Source organism: Leuresthes tenuis, unplaced genomic scaffold, assembly GCF_036924035.1.
Source record: "Leuresthes tenuis unplaced genomic scaffold, fLeuTen1.0.hap1 SCAF_21, whole genome shotgun sequence".
NCBI classification, from domain to species: domain Eukaryota; kingdom Metazoa; phylum Chordata; class Actinopteri; order Atheriniformes; family Atherinopsidae; genus Leuresthes; species Leuresthes tenuis.
In genome coordinates, this window is record NW_027325375.1 from 32,960,744 (window position 1) to 32,985,653 (window position 24,910).

General features: G+C 45.0%; 1 protein-coding gene across 1 annotated transcript; it reads right to left on the bottom strand.

Moving 5' to 3' along the window:
• Window positions 1-1,981: 1,981 nt before the first annotated feature.
• On the bottom strand, window positions 1,982-19,687 carry oatx (organic anion transporter X). The gene is made up of 16 exons (XM_072375544.1): window positions 19,616-19,687; window positions 19,225-19,327; window positions 18,945-19,112; window positions 10,055-10,128; window positions 9,841-9,970; window positions 5,045-5,148; window positions 4,808-4,962; window positions 4,554-4,722; window positions 4,276-4,399; window positions 4,083-4,198; window positions 3,689-3,743; window positions 3,391-3,550; window positions 3,043-3,151; window positions 2,874-2,952; window positions 2,532-2,659; window positions 1,982-2,459 (listed from the first exon to the last, which is right to left on the bottom strand). Exons 2-16 carry the CDS (start codon window positions 19,249-19,251, stop codon window positions 2,312-2,314), a joined length of 1,746 nt encoding a protein of 581 aa, XP_072231645.1. The 5' UTR covers window positions 19,252-19,327; window positions 19,616-19,687; the 3' UTR covers window positions 1,982-2,311.
• Window positions 19,688-24,910: the final 5,223 nt, after the last annotated feature.

Consider the following 24,910-nt stretch of genomic DNA (forward strand, 5'->3'; position numbering starts at 1 on the left):
GATTATGGCAGATAAACTGTATCTGGTGTGATCACATCTACCAATACCTGATCAGTCACCAACTGATCAATACTCACACATCAACAATTCCTGTTTTATTTGATTTCTTTTGGTGTGCAAGGTACTCACACACGTTGATCAATAAAATAGTAAAATAGGCTGTTTTACATACTGAGATTTATTGACTTAAATCTTAGATATTTCAGGACACATTCACAAACTACCCCTTCACACTCATGGGTTAACCTGTAACCGAGCGTCGAGTGAAGTTACCATGGCTGAGTGAAACAAACAGATGTTGAACGTCCTGTAACCAGCTGCAGATGCAGTGGTCCTGAAGCCTCTCTGGGACAGATCTGCTGGACCTAGGTCTGTTTCAGCTGTCCTGGTTGCTGCGTGTTGTTGTGACGGCGTGCAGCATGAAAGCATACCTCGTTTAAGCCTTTCTGGAGGCTCCTTTCCCTTTTAACCAGACAGTGTCTGCTTGGCCCTCTTTGCTGAATATTGTGGTTCCTTTAAGGCTCTCTGCAGCTGGTCCTGATATCTCAGTTTGACCAGTAAGTCAGGAGCTGCTGGACCAGGGAACAGTTTAGGTTACAGGGTTAAAGAAGTGAACAAGCTGACAAGAGAATCCCTCATCATGAGAGTGAAATGAACATGAGAAGAATCACGAGTCTTTGTTGTCATTATAGGAGATAATGAAATTTTCTACAGATTCAGAGAGCAGGTACAACGGGTACTGTTAGACTCAGATGGAGGTACTGGAGAAGGTGATGAAGCTGTGTGGAAGAGAGCTGTCTTCTGGAGTTGAACACAGAGTCAGGACCAGGGCACAGCGGTGGACCACCTCCCTGCCTTAATGCCAGTTAGTTTGTTTGCTTATTTATTTCAAGACAGCTACAGCGCACAATGAAACATTCATCTTGCACAGGCTCTTGTATAAGATTAACTGCAGTCAATGGTCAGAGAGATGAGGAGATGGAGCTGTCAACTTCATCCAGGATTAAAAATCATACGGTGGAAACGTGTGCCGTGGTCAGACCCATCAGTATTCCATCAGCTTCCAGCCTGCTGTCAGCAACCAGAGCCGTGTAGCCTCTGTCTAGGTCCGCAGTCTCAGAGCGGTCCGTCGTCACGTTGGTGGTTGGTTCCGCCGGTTCGGCCAGCGACAGGCCGGCCTCGGTGACGGGCGGGGGGTCGGGGAAGGAGTGCAGGAAGACGGCGTAGGGCTGTGGGTCAGGCAGGATGCTGCGGTAGGTCCCGCCGCTGTCCGGGTCCCCTGGCAATCCCGGAGAGAACCGGTCCAGGTTGACCCGGTCCACCGGAAGGTCGCTCTCGGGCAGGGCTTTGAATGGGACAAAATAACAGCTGAAACTCTTCATCACTTGGTATCCTCAGTGTCAGAACGTCTCTAAGTGTTGGCAGACGGAAACGTTACAAAGTGGGAAAAGATTCACTGTCCTGACTTTTATGGGATGTGTTGCATTTGGACAGTATTTCTCCTTCAAGCATTCTGAGATGGAGGTCAGTTTGGAATTTAGTTTGGCTGAAAACCATCCATCCATTTTCTATACCGTCAATCAGTCGGTCGGGGAGCGGGGGGGCTGGAGCCCATCCCAGCAGTCATAGGGCGAGAGGCAGGGTTCACCCTGGACAGGTCGGCAGTCCATCACAGGGCCACACAGAGACAAACGACCACTCACTCACACCTGACAGCATGTTTTTGGACGGTGGGAGGAAGCCGGATTCCCAGAGAGAACCCAGGCATACAGGGGGGAACATGCAGACTCCACACAGGAAGGCCCCAGGTGGGGATTGAACCTGGAACCTCTGCTGTGAGGTGACGGTGCTTAGTGCAATATCATTAAACTGAATTTAATTAAAAATGTAATTCTGATAAATGAGAAAATTCTCATGATCAGAAGAAGCTTTACAGACAAAAGCCCAGATAAAAAAAATGTTCTGACCACAGAGGACAAAGTGAGTTTAATCAGTAATTTTATTATTTCACTCTCTTTTCATACTGTAACTGCTTCAAACAATAATCTGTATTTAATAAGTTTAATTTGAGTGTTACAATCACATTCCCCTTTGCTGTTACTGTTTTTTCTTTAATAACAAAAACTCGGACATGTTTCAGATTTTAACCCAATTTACCACGTTTAGGTCTAAAATATTAAATGCTCTTGTGTTTGCATTAAAAGTTAAAGGACAGGAACTCCTCTTATCTGAACCTGTTCCACATGTATGATTGGTCAAGGATCGGGGCAGCTGTTGGCGCTGACTCTGTGATGTGGCGTCATCTGATTGGTCAGAGCGCGTTGAGGCCGGTCCCTTCTGTATCCTTCAGTTCTGTCAGAGCAATGGATTCCTTTGAAGCCGCGCTCCCGTCCAAAGAGACCACGCCTTCTTTCAAGGATACAGCTTCTTTCAGCTGGGAGGTGGCGCCTTCTCCAGACCTTTACACATAGAGTTATTAGTGATATTAGAAATGATTTATCAGATGTTTCAGTGGTTAGCTGTCAGCTCACCATTTGTTCTCCACATCGTCGATGGTGTCAGGCAGAGGCATGTTGAGTGTCTCCGGCAGGAAGCAGGCGAAACAGCTAGCCAGCACTGCAGCGCCCCCATACACCATACTGGGTAGAGCGGGCAGTACCTGGGAAGTCCAACAACAAAGGCAGTGATGGTTCTGTTTCTGCATTAGTGTCTGTGTTGATTATATAAACAAAGTCTGTTCCAGAAAACTGTCAGGAGCAGTAACTGTGATCGTCACCCTCTAAACTTTCATTACTGCATGTTTAAAGACACCAGTTGCTCTATCAACAAAGAGACACTAGTTCATATTCTGGCTTTTGGATCAGAGACATCACCTCATCCAGGATCAGGACTGCAGGAGCTGCCATGCTGCCAACTCTCGCCATTGTGGACACAAAGCCCATTCCTGTCTGCCTGAAAGTACGGTGCAGACATCATACAGTCAGTCACAGAGATGATGATGGCCAGCAGAGAAGGTTTTGACTGCAGGGCAGGTGGTCTCACCTGATGACAGTCGGGTAGAGCTCTCCGGTGTACAGGTAGACTGTGGTGAAGGAGGCTGAGGTGAAGGCTTTACCCAGACAGGCCACCGTGGTCCTGAGAGTCTGCATCTCTGTGAAGGACAGACCAGGACCAGAAGCAAATTTAAACAAGAGTCAGGGTCAGAATAAGAATAGGAATGACAGGATGATAGAATCAGAGTCGGCACCAGGATAGAAATTTATGAAAGTCCAATCAGGAACAGTTCAGAATCAGAATAAGATAAGAATTTTAAATAATCAGGATCAGGATCCAAGTCAGTATCTGAGCAGCATCAGAACCAGGACCAGATCAACATCAGGATCGGCTTACCAGTGGGGACGAAGATGTTGGCAAAGATGATGATGGCCGACAGGAAAAGACAGGAAACCTGAGATACCCGCCTCCCCAGGAAACTGAGCATGCCCAGAGCAAACAGTTTGGCAGGAATATCTACGGCTCCGAAGATGATCTGGATCAGGTAAATACTCACCTGGAACAACCAATATTTGGAGAGCAGGGCAATATGAACCAGCCAACAAGACAACAGGAATGGATAAAACTTCCTGAACAAAACAGAAGGACAAGTGAAAGGGCTGACAGGTGCACAGATACGAGATTCACCCCTCACCCCAAATTTCTGTAGGTCCATCGCCAAACCATAGTATGCAAAACTGGTGGAGAACCTGCAGACAGATGGACAGGTGAATATATGGACATGCAGAAACTTTTTCATGCTTTCATCCGAAGCGATTTACAAATGAGGATATAACAATGCAGCTGACATCAAAGCTAACAATAAGCTACATAGAAGGAAAACCATTTGTCAGGCTCAATCAGAGGTGACAGTGTAGAGTGCAGGCATAGAGGGTCCAGACATACATTTGGACTCAATTTGCTCTCGTGTTCAACCTACAAAAACAACATTAATTAAAATTAAATGAACAAAAGCTTAACAGAACAAACAAAAACTAAAGAAGCAGCAAGTTAAGCAAGTAAAGAAAATGAACAGATGTATTTCTGACCAGACAGCAATCAGACAGATGGAGATGCGCCTCATCCCTTTTGTCCTCATCAGGTCAACTGCTGTGTAAGATGAACGACTCGACTCAATCTCTTTACTCATGTGAGAGTGGAGCACCTGCAGCCACATGGTACTGAACTCAGTGTCTGATTTGACATACAAGTTTTCATGTGATATGCAGGTAGACTGGTTACCTCTATCGTCATCTTGTTGATAACCTCTGGTTTTCCATTGATCCGAGCAACTCTGTGAAGACTTTTTAACGCCTCCTCAGACTGACGGTTCAGCACCAACCAACGAGCTGACTCTGAATACCACCTGACCAATCAGAGAAAACAAGTTGGAACATGCTGACCGATTACTGCAGAGCAACAAGAACCAAAAGGCCAATGGTAGGTGAGAACCAATTGTATAATTACAGATAGAACACAACAAACTGACCAATGACAGACTTTTTTAAGTCACCACTGACCAGCTATAGGCGAAAAATAGGAAGTTAGGGGCACAGGTGAACAACTGCAGCTTCCTCCAGTCTCTCAGCCAATAGGCAAGCCCTGCCAAGATCATCTGACCAAAGGTGAAGAAGAAGGAGGTAAGTGTGCCAACTAGTGTCCTTGTTTTGGTTGGGATCCACTCCACCTCTGAAACAGACAGGTAGCCAGTCAGTCAGTCAGGAAGACATATAGACAGATGTACAGGTAAGCAGGTCAACAGGTAGATAGGTACTCAGTGAGACTCCATTGAGGATGATTCCAGACACTGCCATCCCGCTCAGAAACCTGAAAATGCAGTAACCGGCATATGAGGGTGAGAGGGCGGCGCTACTGCCAAGCACACCCAGTTGCAGGTACGACCAAATAAGGACAGAACGCCTTCCAAACCTGTGAGACAGACAGAAAGGTATACTGTTAACATACCTGTTAATGATGTACAGGTACAAAGACATAAACAGGTATGTCTTACCTGTCTGACAGGCCACCATAGATGATGGCACCTGTTAAAACCCCACCCATATAGATGGTCTGAATCATCTGTTTGAGAGGACGTAGAGAACACACCAGGTCCCACTGAGAGACAGACAGGTGTTGATCATTAATATTAGTCAGCTTCATTAATATGCATCAGTTTTATTAATAATCCCTCTTATAATAACAACCTTTATCACATTTTCTAATCTTTTTTATAAATTTTCCTTCACCGGGTGACTCCATGGTCTCGGTTGCGAATCTCAAACTGTCTTGCTGACATGTCCGCATGGATGAGAAAGCGTCACCTCCAACTCAACTTCTCTAAAACAGAACTGCTGGTCTTCCAGACAAACCATACAGCCCAACATCCATCCATCCATTTTCTATACCGACAGTCCGTTAATCGGGTAGCGGGTGGGCTGGAGCCTATCCCAGCACATACAGCCCAACATCTCTGTCAAAATAACTCATTCCTTCTCAGGTTGCAAGGAACTTGGGTGCCATGATTGAAGACCAATTGACCTTTTCTGAGCATGTAGCCTCATAAGAACATAAGAAAGATCAGGCAGTTCCTGACACAACTAGCTACCCTGCTCCTGGTACAAACCATGGTCATTGCCTGACTTAACTACTGCAATGCCCTCCTAACAGGCCTCCCGGCTTGTATGATAAAACTGCTAAAAATGGTCCAGAATATGGCGGCATGTCTGGATTCTGATATCTCAAAAAGGGCACATGCCACCCCTCCATTCACTGAGCTACACTGACCTAAACATAGATTTAGGTGATCTAGTTCCCTCTTGATGTTGTAATTGTTTATTGGGAATTGTTCTTTAGAATATACTTGATTGTTAATTTTCCTTTTTCCTTGTAAATTGTTTTGGATAAAAGCATCTGCTGAATGCATAAATGCAAATTAACTTTTTTTCTGCCTAAAATAATTTTTGAGAGATTCTTCTGTGCTGGTTTGGAAGCTATGCTGCGAAAGTGAATTATCCTTCATTATTCACGTTTTTCCACATGTTATGATGAGTTGCCATACAAACACCACAGTTTACCAACAGGAGTAGCTGAATGAGTTTTCTGATGCCAACTAAAGCCAGAAAAAAGACCCCTCATGACTTAAAGATGCAGTGGATGTCCGTCAGTAGCAAGACAGAGGATCAGTTGGAAGAGGTTCAGCCACGTGTTCCCTCGATACTGATGGGGAATGTCAGATTACTAGCAAACAAATGGATGAGCTTGGAGCGCTCTGGAGGAAGAAACATATCCAGAAATATCCACCTCTCTACCTGGCTTTGAGACAATACAAGCCAAAAGAGACGCAGCAGTGAAGCAATGGTGTAGGTATCACAGAGCACAGATTCTGGATATCTGGATATGTCACTGGGAAGTGGGGATCTGTTGAACTGCCAGCACGTTTACTTCCATGAAGTTGCTGTTGCTGCCAACAATGTCTGTGACATCATCAGCTCAGTCATTACCAGGATACAAACACAACATCCCCATGCATTCATGGCAGTTCCATGGGATTTCAACCATGTCTCCCTCTCAGCTAGACTTCCAACTTTTCAACAGTTTGCCAACTGCTCCACAAGAGAAAATTTAAAAATATTTGATGTAAATGTGAAAATGCATAAAGCTCCTCTGCCCGTCCTCGATTAGGAAAATGAGACCACAATTTGTTCTCCTCACCTCCTGCTATAAACCCATTGTTCAGCAACAACTTGAGACCATAAAGATTTTGGAGGAGTAGTCTCAGGAAACTGAATATTTGCGGCATCTGTAGTAGACCACATTGTTTTCTGTGTGCGCAAGATGAAGAAGCAGATGGAGAGACTGAACCAGAACAAGGCAACAGGTCCTCGTGGTGTCAGCCCCAGTGTCCTGAAGGCCTGTGCAGAACAGCTACGCTATATTGCCAAAAGTATTCACTCACCCATCCAAATAATTAAATTCAGGTGTTCCGATCACTTCCATGGCCACAGGTGTATAGATTTAAGCACCTAGGCATGCAGACTGCTTGTACAAAAATGGGTCGCTCTCAATGAAAGAATGGGTCGCTCTTCGGAGCTCAGGGAATTCCAGCGTGGGACTGTGATGAGATGCCACCTGTGCAACAACTCCAGTCACGAAATTTCCTTGCAACTAAATATTCCACTGTCAACTGTCAACTTCTCAAACCCCAGCTGGTCGAGGCGGATGGCCACCCTTCCTGAGTCTGGTTCTGCCAGAGGTTTCTTCCTGGTTCTGGTTCTGCCAGAGGTTTCTTCCTGGTTCTGGTTCTGCCAGAGGTTTCTTCCTGTTAAAGGGAGTCGTTCCTTTCCACAGTCCCTCAGGCTCAGGACGGGAGATTGGACTGAAGACCAGTTTCGGTGCAATCTGTTGGTTTCCTTAGCTAGGATATTATTTTTGAATTGGCTCCATATGAATTAATTGGATTATGATCACAATGAATTGAATTGAATTGAATTGAATTGAATTGAATTGAATTGAATTGAACTGTCAGTAGTATTATAACAAGGTGGAAGCGATTGGGAATGACAGCAACTCAGCCATGAAACGGTAGGCCGCATAAAATGACAGAGCGGGGTCAGCGGATGCTGAGGCTATAGTGCACAGAGGTCGCCAACTTTCTGAAGAGTTGCTGCAATTGCTACAGACCTCCACACTTCATGTGACTTTAAGATTAGCTCAAGAACAGTGTATACAGAGCTTCATGGAATGGGTTTCCCTGGCCGAGCAGCTGCATCCAAGCCATACATCACCAAGTGCAATGCAAAGCGTTGGATGCAGTGGTGTAAAGCACGCTGCCACTGGTCTCTAGAGCAGGTTCTCTGGAGTGACGAATCACGCTTCTCCATCTGGCCATCTGATGGACAAGTCTGGGTTTGGCGGTTGCCAGGAGAACGATACTTGTCTGACTGCACTGTGCCAAGTGTAAAGTTTGGTGGAGGGGGGATTATGGTGTGGGGTTGTTCTTCAGGAGCTGGCCTTGGCCCCTTAGTTCCAGTGAAAGGAACTCTGAATGCTTCAGCAAACCAAGAGATTTTGAACAATTTCATGCTCCCAACTCTGTGGAAACAGTTTGGGGATGGACCCTTCCTGTTCCAACATGACTGCGCACCAGAGCACAAAGCAAGGTCCATAAAGACATGGATGAGCCAGTTTGGTGTGGAAGAACCTGACTGGCCTGCAGAGTCCTGACCTCAACCCGATAGAACAGCTTTGGGATGAATTAGAGCAGAGACTGTGAGCCTTCTGTTTAACATCAGTGTCTGACCTCACAAATGTGTTTCTGGAAGAATGGTCACAAATTCCCATAAACACATTCCTAAACCTTGTGGAAAGCTTACCCAGAAGAGTTGAAGCTGTTATAGCTGCAAAGGGTGGGCCGACGTCATATTAAACCCTATGGATTAAGAATGGGATGTCACTTATGCGTCTAAAGGCAGATGAGCTAATACTTTTGGCAATATTGTGTATGTGGTATTCTACAGCCTCTCTTGACCAGTTGCTCTAACATCCCACATCATGAACATCCTGGAGAGACTGTTACTGACTCACCTCAGTAAGCAAGTGGACAATTTTCTGGACCCACTACAGTTTACTTATCATCCTGGGGTTGGTGTGGAAGATGCCATCATCTACTTGCTTCAGCTAGCCCATTCTCATTTGGACAAAGCAGGCAGAACTGTGAGGATCATGTTCTTTGATTTCTCCAGTGCTTCTAATGCAATCAGACCACATTTGTAAGACTGAAGAGTTCTGTGTTTGAGAAGGTGGGCAAAAGCACAGGAGCACCACAGAGGACTGCACTCTCACTGTTTCTCTTCACTCCATACGCCGTCCTGTCATGCAGCTGTTGGCCGTATCAGTGATGGACGAGAGGCTGAATTCAGGAAACTGGTCAATCAATTTGTGTAATGGTGTGAGAACAATCACCTCATCTTAAACACAAACTAAACAAAATAGATTATTGTGGATTTTAGGAAGACCAGGAATAAGCCAAACACGGTCTCCATCCAAGGGGGAGTTGGTGGAAGACTTTAGACACCTGGGAGTTTACCTGGACTGGAAAAACAACACTGAGGCTGTCCAGAAGAAAATGACAGACACTTCTGAAGGTCCTTTCATGTCTATACTAAGATGTTTAATCAGTCATCATTTGTCTTTTATCAATCTGTGGTGGAGAGACAATCTGCTCTACAGCATCTGTTCGGGCAGCAGCATCAGAGCCAGGGACTCAAAGAAACTGGACAAAGTGACAAAGAAGTATGGCTCTATGGAATGGGGACTGCTCTGCAGCTGATTGTTAAAAGAATCATTCTGCACAAGCTGCTCAACATACTGGACAATACTGCTTATCCTCTACATACAGTAACACAGTGATCAAACAATGAAGCGTGAACAGCCAGAGGCTTCTTCAGCTCTGCTGTAACACAGAGATACAGGAAGTCCTTTCTGCCAGCAGCAGTAACCATACTGAATGAGAACTTTTAATGAATAATTCTTAATTAATTACGAATGAAGAAAAAAATATTACAACATTAAAACCTCTCTTAGGAATTGATAAAGTGATCTGTCCAGGGTGTAGCCTGCTTCTCGACATACGACAGCTGGGATAGGCTCCAGTCCCGTTGGATTAAGCGGATATAGAAAATGGATGAACGGATGGATTAATGACATGATTTTTTATTTTACTTAATCGCCCTCATTTATATTAACTGCCCAAATTAACATTCTCATTAATCAATTATAAACATCAATATGCAGTGTGATATATGTCACCTCAGAAACGGTTGTGGCAGAAAACTCGGATCGGTCGTAGGTCCATCCATTCACACACCCTTCGGTCTGTAGCTCACTAATGTTGGCTGAGCTATTCGGGGCTAACAGGTGCCACTGGGGCTCCACATACCTGAGAGACAGGTGCAGCAGAAAGTGAGGTCAGGGGGGAGGTTACTGTCAGTACAAATCAACACAGACAGGAAACAGCCATTACCTCCTGCAGCGGTCTAGCCTGTTTCCTGAAGGTTCTGGAGGGATGAAAGCTTTCAAAAGCTGTTTTTCATCCACCTGAAACAACCAATCGCATCCATCTGTCAGACCAATCAGCCAATCGCATCCATCTGTCAGAGCAATCAGTTAATCACATCCATCTGCCAGATCAAATAACTAATCGCATCCATCTGTCAGACTGGGTTACTATGTTAGCGGCTAGTTATATCAGTGACTGATTACCTGGTATAATATCAGTGGCTGGTTAACTGGTACGTCAGTGACAGCTTACCTGATATATGAGTTACAGGTTACCTTGTATATCAGCAACTGGTTACCTGATATATCTGCAACTGGTTACCTGATATATCAGCAACTGGTTACCTGATATATGAGTTACAGGTTACCTTGTATATCAGCAACTGGTTACCTGATATATCTGCAACTGGTTACCTGATATATCAGCAACTGGTTACCTGATATATCAACAACTGGTTACCTGATATATGAGTTACAGGTTACCTGGTATATCAGTGACGATTTACCTGGTATATGAGTTACAGGTTACCTGATATATCAGCGACTGGTTACCTGATATATTAGTGACAGGTTACCTGGTATATGAGTTAGAGGTTACCTGATATATCAGCAACTGGTTACCTGGTATATCAGCAACTGGTTACCTGATATATCTGCAACTGGTTACCTGATAAATCAGCAACTGGTTACCTGGTATATCAGCAACTGGTTACCTGATATATGAGTTACAGGTTACCTGGTATATCAGTGACAGCTTACCTGATATATGAGTTACAGGTTACCTGATATATCAGCAACTGGTTACCTGATATATTAGTGACTGGTTACCTGATATATCAGCAACTGGTTACCTGGTATATTAGCAACTGGTTACCTGATATATTAGTGACTGGTTACCTGTTATATTAGTGACTGGTTACCTGATATATCAACAACTGGTTACCTGGTATATCAGCAACTGGTTACCTGATATATTAGTGACTGGTTACCTGATATATCAACAACTGGTTACCTGGTATATCAGCAACTGGTTACCTGGTATATCAACAACAGGTTACCTGATATATCAGCGACTGGTTACCTGATATATTAGTGACTGGTTACCTGATATATCAACAACTGGTTACCTGGTATATCAGCAACTGGTTACCTGGTATCTCAACGACAGGTTACCTGATATATCAGTGACAGGTTACCTGATATATCAGTGACAGGTTACCTGATATATTAGTGACTGGTTACCTGATATATTAGCGACAGGTTACCTGATATATCAACAACTGGTTACCTCGTATTTCAGCAACTGGTTACCTGGTATCTCAACGACAGGTTACCTGATATATGAGTAATAGGTTACCTGATATATTAGTGACTGGTTACCTGATATATTAGTGACATGTTACCTGATATATCAACAACTGGTTACCTGGTATATCAGCAACTGGTTACCTGGTATATCAACAACAGGTTACCTGATATATCAGTGACTGGTTACCTGATATATTAGTGACTGTTTACCTGATATATCAACAACTGGTTATCTGGTATATCAGCAACTGGTTACCTGGTATCTCAACGACAGGTTACCTGGTATATCAGTGATAGTTTACCTGGTATATGAGTTACAGGTTACCTGATATATCAGCGACTGGTTACCTGATATATTAGGGACAGGTTACCTGATGTATCAACAACTTGTTACCTTGTATATCAGCAACTGGTTACCTGGTATATCAGCATCTGGTTACCTTGTATATCAACAACTGGTTACCTGGTATTTCAGCAACTGGTTACCTGGTATATCAGCAACTGGTTACCTGGTATCTCAACAACAGGTTACCTGATATATGAGCAACAGGTTAACTGATATATTAACAACTGGTTACCTGGTATATCAACAACTGGTTACCTGGTATCTCAACAACAGGTTACCTGATATATCAGCGACAGGTTAACTGATATATTAACGACTGGTTACCTGGTATATCAACAACTGGTTACCTGGTATATCAACGACAGGTTACCTGGTATATCAGTGATAGTTTACCTGGTATATGAGTTACAGGTTACCTGATATATCAGGGACAGGTTACCTGATGTATCAACAACTTGTTACCTTGTATATCAGCAACTGGTTACCTGGTATATCAGCAACTGGTTACCTTGTATATCAACAACTGGTTACCTGGTATTTCAGCAACTGGTTACCTGGTATCTCAACGACAGGTTACCTGATATATGAGCAACAGGTTACCTGATATATGAGTGACAGGTTACCTGATATATGAGCGACAGGTTACCTGATATATTAGTGACTGGTTACCTGATATATTAGTGACTGGTTACCTGATATATGAGCGACAGGTTACCTGATATATTAGTGACATGTTACCTTATATATCAACAACTGGTTACCTGGTATATTAATGACTGGTTACCTGATATATCAACAACTGGTTATCTGGTATTTCAACGACAGGTTACCTGATATATGAGTGACTGGTTACCTGATATATCAACAACTGGTTACCTCGTATTTCAGCAAATGGTTACCTGGTATCTCAACAACAGGTTAGCTGATATATGAGCGACAGGTTACCTGATATATTAGTGACTGGTTACCTGATATATTAGTGACTGGTTACCTGATATATCAACAACTGGTTACCTGGTATATCAGCAACTGGTTACCTGGTATATCAGCAACTGGTTACCTGGTATATCAACGACAGGTTACCTGATATATGAGCGACAGGTTACCTGATATATTAGTGACTGGTTACCTGATATATTAGTGACTGGTTACCTGATATATCATAAACTGGTTACCTGGTATATTAGTGACTGGTTACCTGGTATATCAACAACTGGTTACCTGGTATATCAGCAACTGGTTACCTGGTATATCAGCAACTGGTTACCTGGTATCTCAACGACAGGTTACCTGATATATCAGTGACTGGTTACCTGATATATCAACAACTGGTTACCTCGTATTTCAGCAACTGGTTACCTGGTATATCAACAACTGGTTACCTGGTATATCAGCAACTGGTTACCAGGTATCTCAACGACAGGTTACCTGATATATTAGTGACTGGTTACCTGATATATTAGTGACTGGTTACTTGATATACCAACAACTGGTTACCTGGTATATTAGTGACTGGTTACGTGATATATCAACAACTGGTTACCTGGTATATCAGCAACTGGTTACCTGGTATATCAGCAACTGGTTACCTGGTATATCAGCAACTGGTTACCTGATATATGAGTAATAGGTTACCTGATATATTAGTGACTGGTTACCTGATATATTAGTGACTGGTTACCTGATATATCAACAACTGGTTACCTGGTATATCAACAACTGGTTACCTGGTATTTCAGCAACTGGTTACCTGGTATCTCAACGACAGGTTACCTGATATATGAGTGACAGGTTACCTGATATATGAGCGACAGGTTACCTGATATATTAGTGACTGGTTACCTGATATATTAGTGACTGGTTACCTGATATATGAGCGACAGGTTACCTGATATATTAGTGACATGTTACCTTATATATCAACAACTGGTTACCTGGTATATCAGCAACTGGTTACCTGATATATTAATGACTGGTTACCTGATATATCAACAACTGGTTACCTGGTATATCAGCAACTGGTTATCTGGAATTTCAACGACAGGTTACCTGATATATCAGTGACTGGTTACCTGATATATCAACAACTGGTTACCTCGTATTTCAGCAAATGGTTACCTGGTATCTCAACAACAGGTTAGCTGATATATGAGGGACAGGTTACCTGATATATTAGTGACTGGTTACCTGATATATTAGTGACTGGTTACCTGATATATCAACAACTGGTTACCTGGTATATCAGCAACTGGTTACCTGGTATATCAGCAACTGGTTACCTGGTATCTCAACGACAGGTTACCTGATATATGAGCGACAGGTTACCTGATATATTAGTGACTGGTTACCTGATATATTAGTGACTGGTTACCTGATATATCAACAACTGGTTACCTGGTATATCAGCAACTGGTTACCTGCTATATCAGCAACTGGTTACCTGGTATATCAACGACAGGTTACCTGATATATGAGCGACAGGTTACCTGATATATTAGTGACTGGTTACCTGATATATTAGTGACTGGTTACCTGATATATCATAAACTGGTTACCTGGTATATTAGTGACTGGTTACCTGGTATATCAACAACTGGTTACCTGGTATATCAGCAACTGGTTACCTGGTATATCAGCAACTGGTTACCTGGTATCTCAACGACAGGTTACCTGATATATCAGTGACTGGTTACCTGATATATCAACAACTGGTTACCTCGTATTTCAGCAACTGGTTACCTGGTATATCAACAACTGGTTACCTGGTATATCAGCAACTGGTTACCAGGTATCTCAACGACAGGTTACCTGATATATTAGTGACTGGTTACCTGATATATTAGTGACTGGTTACCTGATATACCAACAACTGGTTACCTGGTATATTAGTGACTGGTTACCTGGTATATCAGCAACTGGTTACCTGGTATATCAGCAACTGGTTACCTGATATATGAGTAATAGGTTACCTGATATATTAGTGACTGGTTACCTGATATATTAGTGACTGGTTACCTGATATATCAACAACTGGTTACCTGGTATATCAACAACTGGTTACCTGGTATATCAGCAACTGGTTACCTGGTATATCAGCAACTGGTTACCTGGTATCTCAACGACAGGTTACCTGATATATTAGTGACAGGTTACCTGATATATCAACAAATGGTTACCTCGTATGTCAGCAACTGGTTACCTGGTATATCAACAACTGGTTACCTGGTATATCAGCAACTGGTTACCTGGTATATCAGCAACTGGTTACCTGGTATCTCAACGACAGGTTACCTGATATATTAGTGACTGGTTACCTGATATATGAGCGACAGGTTACCTGATATATTAGTGACATGTTACCTTATATATCAACAACTGGTTACCTGGTATATTAATGACTGGTTACCTGATATATCAACAACTGGTTATCTGGTATTTCAACGACAGGTTACCTGATATATGAGTGACTGGTTACCTGATATATCAACAACTGGTTACCTCGTATTTCAGCAAATGGTTACCTGGTATCTCAACAACAGGTTAGCTGATATATGAGCGACAGGTTACCTGATATATTAGTGACTGGTTACCTGATATATTAGTGACTGGTTACCTGATATATCAACAACTGGTTACCTGGTATATCAGCAACTGGTTACCTGGTATATCAGCAACTGGTTACCTGGTATATCAACGACAGGTTACCTGATATATGAGCGACAGGTTACCTGATATATTAGTGACTGGTTACCTGATATATTAGTGACTGGTTACCTGATATATCATAAACTGGTTACCTGGTATATTAGTGACTGGTTACCTGGTATATCAACAACTGGTTACCTGGTATATCAGCAACTGGTTACCTGGTATATCAGCAACTGGTTACCTGGTATCTCAACGACAGGTTACCTGATATATCAGTGACTGGTTACCTGATATATCAACAACTGGTTACCTCGTATTTCAGCAACTGGTTACCTGGTATATCAACAACTGGTTACCTGGTATATCAGCAACTGGTTACCAGGTATCTCAACGACAGGTTACCTGATATATTAGTGACTGGTTACCTGATATATTAGTGACTGGTTACTTGATATACCAACAACTGGTTACCTGGTATATTAGTGACTGGTTACGTGATATATCAACAACTGGTTACCTGGTATATCAGCAACTGGTTACCTGGTATATCAGCAACTGGTTACCTGGTATATCAGCAACTGGTTACCTGATATATGAGTAATAGGTTACCTGATATATTAGTGACTGGTTACCTGATATATTAGTGACTGGTTACCTGATATATCAACAACTGGTTACCTGGTATATCAACAACTGGTTACCTGGTATTTCAGCAACTGGTTACCTGGTATCTCAACGACAGGTTACCTGATATATGAGTGACAGGTTACCTGATATATGAGCGACAGGTTACCTGATATATTAGTGACTGGTTACCTGATATATTAGTGACTGGTTACCTGATATATGAGCGACAGGTTACCTGATATATTAGTGACATGTTACCTTATATATCAACAACTGGTTACCTGGTATATCAGCAACTGGTTACCTGATATATTAATGACTGGTTACCTGATATATCAACAACTGGTTACCTGGTATATCAGCAACTGGTTATCTGGAATTTCAACGACTGGTTACCTGATATATTAGTGACTGGTTACCTGATATATCAACAACTGGTTACCTGGTATATCAGCAACTGGTTACCTGGTATATCAGCAACTGGTTACCTGGTATATCAGCAACTGGTTACCTGGTATCTCAACGACAGGTTACCTGATATATGAGCGACAGGTTACCTGATATATTAGTGACTGGTTACCTGATATATTAGTGACTGGTTACCTGATATATCAACAACTGGTTACCTGGTATATCAGCAACTGGTTACCTGCTATATCAGCAACTGGTTACCTGGTATATCAACGACAGGTTACCTGATATATGAGCGACAGGTTACCTGATATATTAGTGACTGGTTACCTGATATATTAGTGACTGGTTACCTGATATATCATAAACTGGTTACCTGGTATATTAGTGACTGGTTACCTGGTATATCAACAACTGGTTACCTGGTATATCAGCAACTGGTTACCTGGTATATCAGCAACTGGTTACCTGGTATCTCAACGACAGGTTACCTGATATATCAGTGACTGGTTACCTGATATATCAACAACTGGTTACCTCGTATTTCAGCAACTGGTTACCTGGTATATCAACAACTGGTTACCTGGTATATCAGCAACTGGTTACCAGGTATCTCAACAACAGGTTACCTGATATATTAGTGACTGGTTACCTGATATATTAGTGACTGGTTACCTGATATACCAACAACTGGTTACCTGGTATATTAGTGACTGGTTACCTGGTATATCAGCAACTGGTTACCTGGTATATCAGCAACTGGTTACCTGATATATGAGTAATAGGTTACCTGATATATTAGTGACTGGTTACCTGATATATTAGTGACTGGTTACCTGATATATCAACAACTGGTTACCTGGTATATCAACAACTGGTTACCTGGTATATCAGCAACTGGTTACCTGGTATATCAGCAACTGGTTACCTGGTATCTCAACGACAGGTTACCTGATATATTAGTGACAGGTTACCTGATATATCAACAAATGGTTACCTCGTATGTCAGCAACTGGTTACCTGGTATATCAACAACTGGTTACCTGGTATATCAGCAACTGGTTACCTGGTATATCAGCAACTGGTTACCTGGTATCTCAACGACAGGTTACCTGATATATTAGTGACTGGTTACCTGATATATCAACAACTGGTTACCTGGTATATTAGTGACTGGTTACCTGATATATCAACAACTGGTTACCTGGTATATCAGCAACTGGTTACCTGGTATCTCAACGACAGGTTACCTGATATATGAGCGACAGGTTACCTGATATATTAGTGACTGGTTACCTGATATATTAGTGACTGGTTACCTGATATATGAGTAATAGGTTACCTGATATATTAGTGACATGTTACCTTATATATCAACAACTGGTTACCTGGTATATCAGCAACTGGTTATCTGGTATTTCAACGACAGGTTACCTGATATATCAGTGACTGGTTACCTGATATATCAACAACTGGTTACCTCGTATTTCAGCAACTGGTTACCTGGTATCTCAACAACAGGTTAGCTGATATATGAGCGACAGGTTACCTGATATATTAGTGACTGGTTACCTGATATATTAGTGACTGGTTACCTGATATATTAGTGACTGGTTACCTGATATATCAACAACTGGTTACCTGGTATATCAGCAACTGGTTACCTGGTATATCAGCAACTGGTTACCTGGTATATCAACGACAGGTTACCTGATATATGAGCGACAGGTTACCTGATATATGAGCGACTGGTTACCTGATATATTAGTGACTGGTTACCTGATATATTAGTGACTGGTTACCTGATATATCAACAACTGGTTACCTGGTATATCAGCAACTGGTTACCTGGTATATCAGCAACTGGTTACCTGGTATATCAACGACAGGTTACCTGATATATGAGCGACAGGTTACCTGATATATTAGTGACTGGTTACCTGATATATTAGTGACTGGTTACCTGATATATTAGTGACTGGTTACCTGGTATCTCAACGACAGGTTACCTGATATATTAACAACTGGTTACCTGGTATGTCAGCAACTGGTTACCTGATATATTAGGGACAGGTTACCTGATGTATCAACAACTGGTTACCTGATATATTAACAACTGGTTACCTGATGTATCAACAACTGGTTACCTGATATATCAGCGACAGGTTAACTGATATATTAACAACAGGTTACCTGGTATATCAGCAACTGGTTACCTGATATATCAGTGACAGGTTAACTGATATATTAACAACTGGTTACCTGGTATATCAGCAACTGGTTACCTGGTATGTCAGCAACTGGTTACCTGATATATCAGCGACAGGTTAACTGATATATTAACAACTGGTTACATGGTATATCAACAACTGGTTACCTGATATATCAGCGACAGGTTAACTGATATATTAACAACTGGTTACCTGGTATGTCAGCAACTGGTTACCTGGTATGTCAGCGACAGGTTAACTGATATATTAACAACTGGTTACCTGGTATATCAGCAACTGGTTACCTGGTATGTCAGCGACAGGTTGTGCAGACTCAGGTTGGCTGGCAGGCTGCAGTGATGGGTCGGGATTCCAGAAACAAAGTTGTTGAGAAGGTTTTGACTTGCCATCAACAAACCAGGTAAACTGATCAGAGTAACGTGGAGCCACTGGTACCTGCCAAACCCGCCCACCTCATCATGGCAATCAGAGGACAGGAGACACATTACATGCCTGCATGTCACAGGTGGAGTACCTGTGCAGGTGTTCTTCATACAATCCTGTAACAGCAGAAATGTGTCTCACCTCTTCCAACAGATCGGTAAAGCCCATGTCATCAACAACAATAACAGCAGCAGGCGTTTTCTGGTGTTTTTAGGACCTGAACTTCAGTTCCATCAGAACAAACCTGAAAGCAAAAGAAACATTCTCAACTTAAAACAAACTGAACAATCATCATCCAAATCTTCCTTTGATTAATCCAAAACTTTTCCGAACTCCTCAACCTCGTAGTTCTCCCTGCACTCTCTGCAGTGTTGTGCCATAAAGCCTGAGCAGGGTCTGCAGACGCTGTTTTACTCTGAATCCTTGATTTGTGAAATATTTGTATGCAGTCTGGTGAGAGTTCTTAAAGGATTACAGTGGTTGCAGCAGAAGAAAGCAGAGGAAAGAGGATTTTGTGTGAACATGTACTTACAGTCTGAAGGCTGCCGGACGACTGGAGCGATGGAGGACCGGAGGGATGAAGGGAGGGTGGAGGCATGTGGAGACAATAGATGACTAAACAGTAATCATTGAAAGAAGAAGAGTTAACCAGAAGTCATGTGGGCGGACATCGTCCATTAACCCCCCCACGCTTTATCAATCATCAATCACCGAATCAATCAATCCATCACCTGAAGTTCCTCACTTTGTTTTTTTTAGATTAAATAATCCTTCTTGCCGCCCCCAGCCCCTGTGTGACCTCTGACCCCCGTCACTCATCACAGGGACTTGTTTGTTTTCGTGTTCTTGTCGCTTGCTGAGTTGCTCTCTCCTGGAATTCGTTCAACTCAGTTTCTGTCAACAAACGTCTCAGCAGGCTTCGAGCAGCTGAAACGCTTATGTCAGCCCAGATGTTCCCGTTCACACCTTCAGAACCAGCCCACCTCTGATACCGGTACAGATCCATCCAGGTTCTCCTGTTCACACCTTCAGAACCAGCCCACCTCTGATACCGGTACAGATCCATCCAGGTTCTCCTGTTCACACCTTCAGAACCAGCCCACCTCTGATACCGGTACAGATCCACCCAGGTTCTCCTGTTCACACCGTCAGAACCAGCCCACCTCTGATACCGGTACAGATCCATCCAGGTTCTCCTGTTCACACCGTCAGAACCAGCCCACCTGTGATACCGGTACAGATCCATCCAGGTTCTCCTGTTCACACCGTCAGAACCAGCCCACCTGATACCGGTACAGATCCACCCAGGTTCTCCTGTTCACACCGTCAGAACCAGCCCACCTGTGATACCGGTACAGATCCACCCAGGTTCTCCTGTTCACACCTTCAGAACCAGCCCACCTGATACCGGTACAGATCCACCCAGGTTCTCCTGTTCACACCTTCAGAACCAGCCCACCTCTGATACCGGTACAGATCCACCCAGGTTCTCCTGTTCACACCTTCAGAACCAGCCCACCTCTGATACCGGTACAGATCCACCCAGGTTCTCCTGTTCACACCTTCAGAACCAGCCCACCTGATACCGGTACAGATCCACCCAGGTTCTCCTGTTCACACCTTCAGAACCAGCCCACCTGATACCGGTACAGATCCACCCAGGTTCTCCTGTTCACACCGTCAGAACCAGCCCACCTCTGATACCGGTACAGATCCACCCAGGTTCTCCTGCTCACACCTTCAGAACCAGCCCACCTCTGATACCGGTACAGATCCATCCAGGTTCTCCTGTTCACACCTTCAGAACCAGCCCACCTCTGATACCGGTACAGATCCATCCAGGTTCTCCTGTTCACACCGTCAGAACCAGCCCACCTGTGATACCGGTACAGATCCATCCAGGTTCTCCTGTTCACACCGTCAGAACCAGCCCACCTCTGATACCGGTACAGATCCATCCAGGTTCTCCTGTTCACACCGTCAGAACCAGCCCACCTGATACCGGTACAGATCCACCCAGGTTCTCCTGTTCACACCTTCAGAACCAGCCCACATGTGATACCGGTACAGATCCATCCAGGTTCTCCTGTTCACACCTTCAGAACCAGCCCACCTGATACCGGTACAGATCCACCCAGGTTCTCCTGTTCACACCGTCAGAACCAGCCCACCTGTGATACCGGTACAGATCCACCCAGGTTCTCCTGTTCACACCTTCAGAACCAGCCCACCTGATACCGGTACAGATCCACCCAGGTTCTCCTGTTCACACCTTCAGAACCAGCCCACCTCTGATACCGGTACAGATCCACCCAGGTTCTCCTGTTCACACCTTCAGAACCAGCCCACCTCTGATACCGGTACAGATCCACCCAGGTTCTCCTGTTCACACCTTCAGAACCAGCCCACCTGATACCGGTACAGATCCACCCAGGTTCTCCTGTTCACACCTTCAGAACCAGCCCACCTGATACCGGTACAGATCCACCCAGGTTCTCCTGTTCACACCGTCAGAACCAGCCCACCTCTGATACCGGTACAGATCCACCCAGGTTCTCCTGCTCACACCTTCAGAACCAGCCCACCTCTGATACCGGTACAGATCCATCCAGGTTCTCCTGTTCACACCTTCAGAACCAGCCCACCTCTGATACCGGTACAGATCCACCCAGGTTCTCCTGTTCACACCGTCAGAACCAGCCCACCTCTGATACCGGTACAGATCCATCCAGGTTCTCCCGTTCACACCTTCAGAACCAGCCCACCTCTGATACCGGTACAGATCCATCCAGGTTCTCCCGTTCACACCTTCAGAACCAGCCCACCTCTGATACCGGTACAGATCCATCCAGGTTCTCCTGTCCACACCTTCAGAACCAGCCCACCTGTGATACCGGTACAGATCCACCCAGGTTCTCCTGTTCACACCGTCAGAACCAGCCCACCTGATACCGGTACAGATCCACCCAGGTTCTCCTGTCCACACCTTCAGAACCAGCCCACCTGATACCGGTACAGATCCACCCAGGTTCTCCTGTCCACACCTTCAGAACCAGCCCAACTGATACCGGTACAGATCCATCCAGGTTCTCCTGTCCACACCGTCAGAACCAGCCCACCTGTGATACCGGTACAGATCCACCCAGGTTCTCCTGTCCACACCTTCAGAACCAGCCCACCTGATACCGATACAGATCCATCCAGGTTCTCCTGTTCACACCGTCAGAACCAGCCCACCTCTGATACCGGTACAGATCCATCCAGGTTCTCCTGTTCACACCTTCAGAACCAGCCCACCTCTGATACCGGTACAGATCCATCCAGGTTCTCCTGTTCACACCGTCAGAACCAGCCCACCTGTGATACCGGTACAGATCCACCCAGGTTCTCCTGTTCACACCGTCAGAACCAGCCCACCTGTGATACCGGTACAGATCCACCCAGGTTCTCCTGTTCACACCTTCAGAACCAGCCCACCTCTGATACCGGTACAGATCCACCCAGGTTCTCCTGTTCACACCTTCAGAACCAGCCCACCTCTGATACCGGTACAGATCCATCCAGGTTCTCCTGTTCACACCGTCAGAACCAGCCCACCTCTGATACCGGTACAGATCCACCCAGGTTCTCCTGTTCACACCTTCAGAACCAGCCCACCTCTGATACCGGTACAGATCCATCCAGGTTCTCCTGTTCACACCTTCAGAACCAGCCCACCTCTGATACCGGTACAGATCCATCCAGGTTCTCCTGTTCACACCTTCAGAACCAGCCCACCTGTGATACCGGTACAGATCCACCCAGGTTCTCCTGTTCACACCGTCAGAACCAGCCCACCTGTGATACCGGTACAGATCCATCCAGGTTCTCCTGTTCACACCGTCAGAACCAGCCCACCTGTGATACCGGTACAGATCCACCCAGGTTCTCCTGTTCACACCTTCAGAACCAGCCCACCTCTGATACCGGTACAGATCCATCCAGGTTCTCCTGTTCACACCTTCAGAACCAGCCCACCTCTGATACCGGTACAGATCCACCCAGGTTCTCCTGTTCACACCGTCAGAACCAGCCCACCTGTGATACCGGTACAGATCCACCCAGGTTCTCCTGTTCACACCGTCAGAACCAGCCCACCTGTGATACCGGTACAGATCCATCCAGGTTCTCCTGTTCACACCTTCAGAACCAGCCCACCTCTGATACCGGTACAGATCCATCCAGGTTCTCCTGTTCACACCGTCAGAACCAGCCCACCTGTGATACCGGTACAGATCCACCCAGGTTCTCCTGTTCACACCTTCAGAACCAGCCCACCTCTGATACCGGTACAGATCCATCCAGGTTCTCCTGTTCACACCGTCAGAACCAGCCCACCTGATACCGGTACAGATCCACCCAGGTTCTCCTGTCCACACCTTCAGAACCAGCCCACCTGATACCGGTACAGATCCACCCAGGTTCTCCTGTCCACACCTTCAGAACCAGCCCACCTGATACCGGTACAGATCCACCCAGGTTCTCCTGTTCACACCGTCAGAACCAGCCCACCTGATACCGGTACAGATCCACCCAGGTTCTCCTGTTCACACCGTCAGAACCAGCCCACCTCTGATACCGGTACAGATCCACCCAGGTTCTCCTGTTCACACCTTCAGAACCAGCCCACCTGTGATACCGGTACAGATCCATCCAGGTTCTCCTGTTCACACCGTCAGAACCAGCCCACCTCTGATACCGGTACAGATCCATCCAGGTTCTCCTGCTCACACCTTCAGAACCAGCCCACCTGATACCGGTACAGATCCATCCAGGTTCTCCTGTTCACACCTTCAGAACCAGCCCACCTGTGATACCGGTACAGATCCACCCAGGTTCTCCTGTTCACACCTTCAGAACCAGCCCACCTCTGATACCGGTACAGATCCACCCAGGTTCTCCTGTCCACACCTTCAGAACCAGCCCACCTCTGATACCGGTACAGATCCATCCAGGTTCTCCCGTTCACACCGTCAGAACCAGCCCACCTCTGATACCGGTACAGATCCACCCAGGTTCTCCTGTTCACACCTTCAGAACCAGCCCACCTGATACCGGTACAGATCCATCCAGGTTCTCCCGTTCACACCGTCAGAACCAGCCCACCTCTGATACCGGTACAGATCCACCCAGGTTCTCCTGTTCACACCGTCAGAACCAGCCCACCTGTGATACCGGTACACATCCATCCAGGTTCTCCCGTTCACACCGTCAGAACCAGCCCACCTGATACCGGTACAGATCCACCCAGGTTCTCCTGTTCACACCTTCAGAACCAGCCCACCTGATACCGGTACAGATCCATCCAGGTTCTCCTGTTCACACCGTCAGAACCAGCCCACCTGATACCGGTACAGATCCATCCAGGTTCTCCTGTTCACACCGTCAGAACCAGCCCACCTCTGATACCGGTACAGATCCATCCAGGTTCTTCTGTTCACACCGTCAGAACCAGCCCACCTCTGATACCGGTACAGATCCATCCAGGTTCTCCTGTTCACACCTTCAGAACCAGCCCACCTGATACCGGTACAGATCCATCCAGGTTCTCCTGTTCAAACCTTCAGAACCAGCCCACCTCTGATACCGGTACAGATCCATCCAGGTTCTCCTGTTCACACCTTCAGAACCAGCCCACCTGTGATACCGGTACAGATCCATCCAGGTTCTCCTGTTCAAACCTTCAGAACCAGCCCACCTCTGATACCGGTACAGATCCATCCAGGTTCTCCTGTTCACACCTTCAGAACCAGCCCACCTGTGATACCGGTACAGATCCATCCAGGTT

Bases quoted from the DNA above. Each gene is read 5' to 3' on its own strand.
- oatx (XM_072375544.1), bottom strand. From the start codon at position 19,251: ATGGGCTTTACCGATCTGTTGGAAGAG. The intron at 19,113-19,224 runs GTGAGACACATT...TGCCATGATGAG, and splicing joins TTACCGATCTGTTGGAAGAG to GTGGGCGGGTTTGGCAGGTA. The intron at 4,400-4,553 runs GTCAGTGGTGAC...CTGATTGGTCAG, and splicing joins CTATTTTTCGCCTATAGCTG to GTGGTATTCAGAGTCAGCTC.